The 6000-nt window shown below is 43.2% G+C and overlaps 1 protein-coding gene across 1 annotated transcript in view; it reads left to right on the forward strand.

The window, feature by feature from the left end:
- LOC101654738 (APAF1 interacting protein) overlaps positions 1–991 on the forward strand; it is a 45488-nt gene extending 44497 nt beyond the window's left edge. Inside the window, exons 6-7 of the mRNA XM_004708289.2 lie at positions 79–246; positions 820–991. Of these exons, the coding sequence (XP_004708346.2) occupies positions 79–246; positions 820–919 (268 nt within the window). The 3' untranslated portion in view covers positions 920–991. The remainder of the gene's footprint in view (positions 1–78; positions 247–819) is intronic.
- The last annotated feature ends 5009 nt before the right edge of the window (positions 992–6000 follow it).

The following is a 6000-nucleotide window of genomic DNA, read 5'->3' on the forward strand; positions in this document are numbered from 1 at the left end:
ATGGGGTAAGCACTGGACTCCTGGCCCCCGCTTTCTGTGAGTACATGTGCTTAATGGGGGGTCTGCTCTGTTGTACAGATACGATGACATGTTGGTAGTGCCCATTATTGAGAATACACCTGAGGAGAAAGACCTCAAAGAGCGCATGGCCCGTGCGATGGATGAATACCCAGACTCCTGTGCAGTGCTGGTCCGACGTCATGGGGTGTATGTATGGGGAGAAACATGGCAGAAGGCTAAAACCATGTAAGTATAAATCAAGAAGTGTCTGGGATAACTTATCATACTGTAAATACGAAAGGGGGCAAGCTCAGCTTTTTGATTGTAAATGAAGTATGAATTTTGTTATTGGCCAAATTGGTTTAATTTTAAATAGTCAGTCATTGTCATTTCAAGATGTTTATTATTAGCATGCATCCACTCATTCCTAAATATTTGTTGGATGAAGTGTGCACTCAGTTACAGAGACGGAGACGCAGGTCTTGTCACCGAAGGTTCAGGCTGGTAAGGAAAATGGATAATGTAGTGATTTGCTACATTCATTTCCAAAAGTGGAACATAATAAAAAATGTAAGTTCATATATCCATAGAGTTTGCTTTTAATTCTCTAAGCAGTTTGTAATATTGTGGTATGATTCCACATGATTCATTTCAATATCGTCATGTTGAGGGCAAAAATGAGAAACATTGTCCTACCGTGAGAAAAAATAATATATGAGGAACCAGATAGGGCTAACTTAGTAGAGAATTAGAAATTATTTAGGATTCGTGAACTTTGTTTCACTAATACCCTGCGCTCTGCTTGCTTTTCTCCTGCAGGTGTGAATGCTATGACTATTTGTTTGATATCGCTGTTTCAATGAAGACAGTTGGGCTAGATCCTACACAGCTTCCAGTTGCAGAGAATGGAATTGTGTAAACAAGTGTGAAGTGCAAGACATAAGTGAAACTTAATTATTTTTTAATCAATTAAAAATATCCTTGAAGCATATTTTGCTATTAGTTTGTCATTTAAAACATAGGTGATTATGCGTAATCGTTTCCGATAGTGACTGATACTTGCATATAGTCTTATAATTTTAACTGACAGGACAGTGGAATATTGTTTTGTTTTTATTTTATTAACTTTGTTTTTAATCAATCATTTTATAGGACCTCTTACAGCTCTTATAACAATCCATGCAGCCATTGTATCAAGCACATTTGTACATATGTTGCCATCATCCTTTTCAAAACATTTCCTTTCTACGTGGGCCTTTTGTATCAGCTCTTTCTTTTCCCTCCCTCCCCGCACCCCTCTCAGGAACCCTTGATAAATTATAAATTATTATTTTTTTCATATCTTACGCCACCCACTGTCTCCCTTCACCCACGTTTCTGTTGTTCATGCCCATGGGGGTGGGGTGGTATACATCAATCATTGCTGTCGCTTCCTCCTTCTCTCCTGACCTTCCCCTACCCTCATGGTATCCCTACTCCTATTACTGTTCCTGAGGGGTTTATCTGTCCTGGATCCCCTGGCTTTCAAGCTCTTATCTGTACCAGTATACACGCTCTGGTCTAGCCAGGTTTCTAAGGTAGAAGTGGGGTCATGATACTGGGAGGTGGGGGTGGCGGGGCGGGGCGGGGCGGGGAAGCATTAAAGAACTAGAGGAATGATATATGATTCATCAGTGCTACACTGCATCCTGGCTGGCTTGTCCCTTCTTTGTGACCCTTCTGTGAGAGGATCTCCAATTGTCTATAGATGGGCTTTGGGTCTCCATTCTGACCCACCTCATTTACATCAATATGAGTGTTTGGGGTCTTATGATACCTGATCCTGTCGATACCTCGTTATCACACAGGTTGGTGTGCTTCTTCCATGTGGGCTTTGTTACTTCCCAGCTAGATTTATCTTGTTTATCTTCAAGTCTTTAAGACCCCAGATGCTGTATCTTTTAACAGTTGGGCACCATCAGCTTTCTTCAACACATTTGCTTATGTACCCATTTTGTCTTCAGAGATCATGTTGGGAAGGTGAGCATCACAGAATACCAGGTTATTGAAACAAAGTGTTCTTGCATTGAGGGAGTACTTGAGTAGAGGCCCAATGTCTGTCTGCTACCTTAATACTTAACGTATAAATATATGTACATAGACCTATATCTTGATCATGATATATAAATACATTTACATATGTACATGCCTGTATTTATATTTCTATAAATACCCTTTGACCCCTAGTTCTTTCCTTTATTTCCTTCTACTTTCCTCCTGTTCCACTATCATGTTCAACCTTTATTCGCCTCTCAGTAATTCCTCTTGGCTACGTTGCACTTGATCAAACCCCACCAGTGGGTTCAGCAGTGGGTGGTAACGTAGCAATGCGTGTGGGGATGATGTGTACAGGTAGGGTTTCTATGAGCCAGAACCAATCTGACAGCACCTAACAACCACAATGATAGCACATACGTGAAAAGGTAACGCTGAGCCTGCCCTCATTATCAACGTCACTGTTTACAGGGTGCACCTTTACGATTGTGTAGGATAGTCAGTTCATATTGGGATTTACTGTCAAGTCGAGTGATGTTGACTTAATTTTCCTAATCAAAAAACCCTGAACAAGCACATGATAAAACAGTATGTGTGTCTTAATATAGCCCAAAGCAATACCAATATGATCCTAAAGGTCTGTTTGGTTAATTTTGAAAGGGTGGTGTGTTAGTCTGGGTAGACTAGAGAAACAAATCCAGAGACACTCCAATGTGTATAAGAGAAAACTTTATATCAAAGAGCAATTGTACATTAAGAAAACATCCCAGCCCAGTCCAGATTTAGTCCATAAGTCCATCATTACCCCATATGGCAATACTAGTCCATAAATTCCTCTTCAGACTCATGCAGCTATGCAATAATGCTGAATTCAGGAAGATCACGGGCCAGTGGGTGGAAAGTCTTATGGATCCAGTGGCAGTGGAAGGATCTCTGTGCTGGCGTGGCTCTCCACATGGCTCCTCTGCTCCATCAGCTTGGCTCCATGTGTCCTTGTCAACAGGAATACGAAGCAGAGAGAGTGTGTGTGTGTCCCACCTCCAGGGAGGAAGACAGGAGTTCCCAGAATCCTCAGGAAAAGGCCATGCCCACCTGGAGGCTTCATTGGCTATGGCCTGATTGACAGGCTTTGCCAGTTGCCTGGAGATTATATAACTGCCACAGGTGGGGTGAGATGAAAAATAATTACACCATACCCCAAATCTCAATCTGATATACCCACTTCTCACATTAGTTTTGCCATCTTTGAGCACATTTTCCCCAGTTTTCCCAGATTTTGAAGTCCCGGATGTTAACGTATTTTATCATCCGTACCCATTTTATGGCCTTACTTCCACACAATGCATAGATTGCTTGGTCCAGTATTTGAACCACGTCACAGCAAACATCCAAACCTTGTATCTTGCTCACTTGCTCCTTGTTAAGCCACCCTTTCAGTTACTTGTTACCTGCACCCAAGCAGCAAGAACTAATGGAGGAAAACCACACCACCATGGCGGCTGATCTTACTCGACACTGTGACTGCAGCTGTCAGGAGGCCACGCGGTGCTGCCACACCAACCTCCAGGTCCTCCGAGGGCTCATTTCCTAACGGCATCCCAACTCCTCACCCTCTGTCATCAAATCACCACTATCCTCGTCCCTCTAGCTTTCGACGATAGCTCCCTCTCCTCACTTCATGCTCTGTACAATGCCTCTTCTCCCAGACTCTTAAACCCACTCCAAGCAAGCTGCTGCCCATTCCAATCACGTCCAAACGTTCTACCCAAACTGCGGTTATCACTATCCCTGAAGAGAGCCATATTGCTAATGCCAGTGCCCGGTTCTCAATTTTCATCTTAATTAACCTATCAATGTTGAACATCATTCATCCACCCTCCCCTGTAAACGCTTTGCTTGCAGGTTTGTAACACACCTGACCACTCCTCAGTCTGTTATTCTCATCATCTTTGGCAAATCAGGAATGCCCCATGGGTCAGGCTGCAGCAGCGAACTCAAACGGGAAAACAGTTGTGAGGATGGCCCCATTGGGCGCTGTTTCATTCTGTGGCACATGGGGTCTCGAAGATGCAGTTCTCTGGAAACTCACAAACTCACATGTTTTCTGATCTCCAAACTCATGCTCTCTATTTCCTATGTCCGCATGAGTGGCTAGTAGACATCTTGAACTTAGTATGTCCAGAGCAATTCCCGATTTCCACCTTGACCTCCCAACCCCAGCCCACGACATCGACCAGAAGTCATTACCTCCGTCATGAGATGCCAGTCTTTCATGTGCATAGGCGCGCAATAAATATTTGTGGTAAAGGCACAGGCATTCTTTGTATTTCCTTGAAACTGGTTGTCTTAACTATTCCTACTTTGATGGGGAGGGACGGGAGTGCTGGTTATGAATGAAGGATTAAACTGGTAAGTGATCTGGCTCAAACACATTTTTCAAATTTCATTCACTGTAGGCCATTCTGTTCACTCTCAGCTTGAATAAGAGATTAACATTTTAGTCAGGAGTATGCCATTTGTTTCTCAAATGATGTTGGAGCCCTTTGGTTCCACCCAGCTAGCTCTCTTGTGTGGGTGCTTCAAAACATAGTTTCCCGAAGGGTGCTTTAAACAATCAAAAAGGTAAAGCCATACTCTTGAGGGGTGTTTCATCTTATATTTCCATTCATTGAATTCCCTTTTGATGAAGAGAAAACTTTCTCACTAGTTCTAGTCAAAAGTGCGCAGATATGGGCTGATCGTTTTGATATTACCTTTCAGGAGACATTTAAAATTCTCCCACCAAGGATCTTTAGAAAAAGTACTTCAAGATAAAGAAATGTTGGCTATCATTTCATGTGATCTGTAGTCTCTAATCACAGACTCATCAAACTTGGAGATACGTACTGGGATAATTATTATTCTGTTGTAATAAATCACAATCAGCATTCATGTCTGTCATAACTTTAGGTAATTTTATTAATATATTTTCTGAAATATAATTAATTGAAATATATAGCTTTCCCCCATTAACTGCATTCATGTTTAACGTTCTCATTGTATTCATTTCTGCCTGTCGTTTTTGACACATCGTGTTTTCTCCAAAACTCACTGCTGCCAAGTCCATTCTGACTCATAGCGACCCTACGGACAGTAGCACTGCCCCTTGGTTTCCGAAGCGCTAAAGATACATGGACACGGATAGCCTCTTCTTTCTCCAGCAGAGCGGCTGGGGTGTTTGAACTGCTAACCTAGTGGGCACCGTCTTCCCAGAAGCTCCTCACCGTTCTTGCTTCTGAGGAGCAGGCTGGCTGTACTTGTTGTGTCTAACAGTATTTACCTTCGTTGCCTTTTAGCTGTTGTACTCCTCTGTGCTGGGCATTAGTCTAAGGGCTTCACACTCATACCTTCATTTATCTTCACCATTTTAAAATTCTCTAAAACTGGGTTACATGTTGATCTGCTAACCACATAAGACACCAGCCTGCTGAGTAAGACATTGCTATACTCCACGCCACTAGGGTACTTAGGTAGGTGACAGGAACAGACCCCATCCCCTCCACCCCACTTGGCCACCTTGACCATCCTCATGCCCTCTGACTTGAATCACCAGAGGTTCATTCTCTCAAGATGATTAACTCAAATCACAAAAATACAGCTCTTGCAGCCACACCAGACACCAATTCATCCCCCTAGCCTGAATCTCACCCCATCTCTGACACCCTACAAGACGACAAGGCAGTGAAACATCGTACCACCAAACACTGTCCCTACATAATACGCAGGGTCGACAGGGGACCTTGGTGGATTCACTATACTCCTTCACCCCAATCATGAGACCCTCTGGCACCTGTCACCTTCACGTCAGTAACACACAACCTCTTAACGTAGGAACTAAAATGACAGCTTTCAAGGGAGAGAGAGAAGCCACTCAAGCGCGAGGCACAGCCTCTGAGAAAGAAAGCACCGGCCCCTTGCCCCACCACA

Source organism: Echinops telfairi, unplaced genomic scaffold, assembly GCF_000313985.2.
Source record: "Echinops telfairi isolate 266 unplaced genomic scaffold, ASM31398v2 ScPeMD7_60;HRSCAF=208, whole genome shotgun sequence".
Classification (NCBI taxonomy): domain Eukaryota; kingdom Metazoa; phylum Chordata; class Mammalia; order Afrosoricida; family Tenrecidae; genus Echinops; species Echinops telfairi.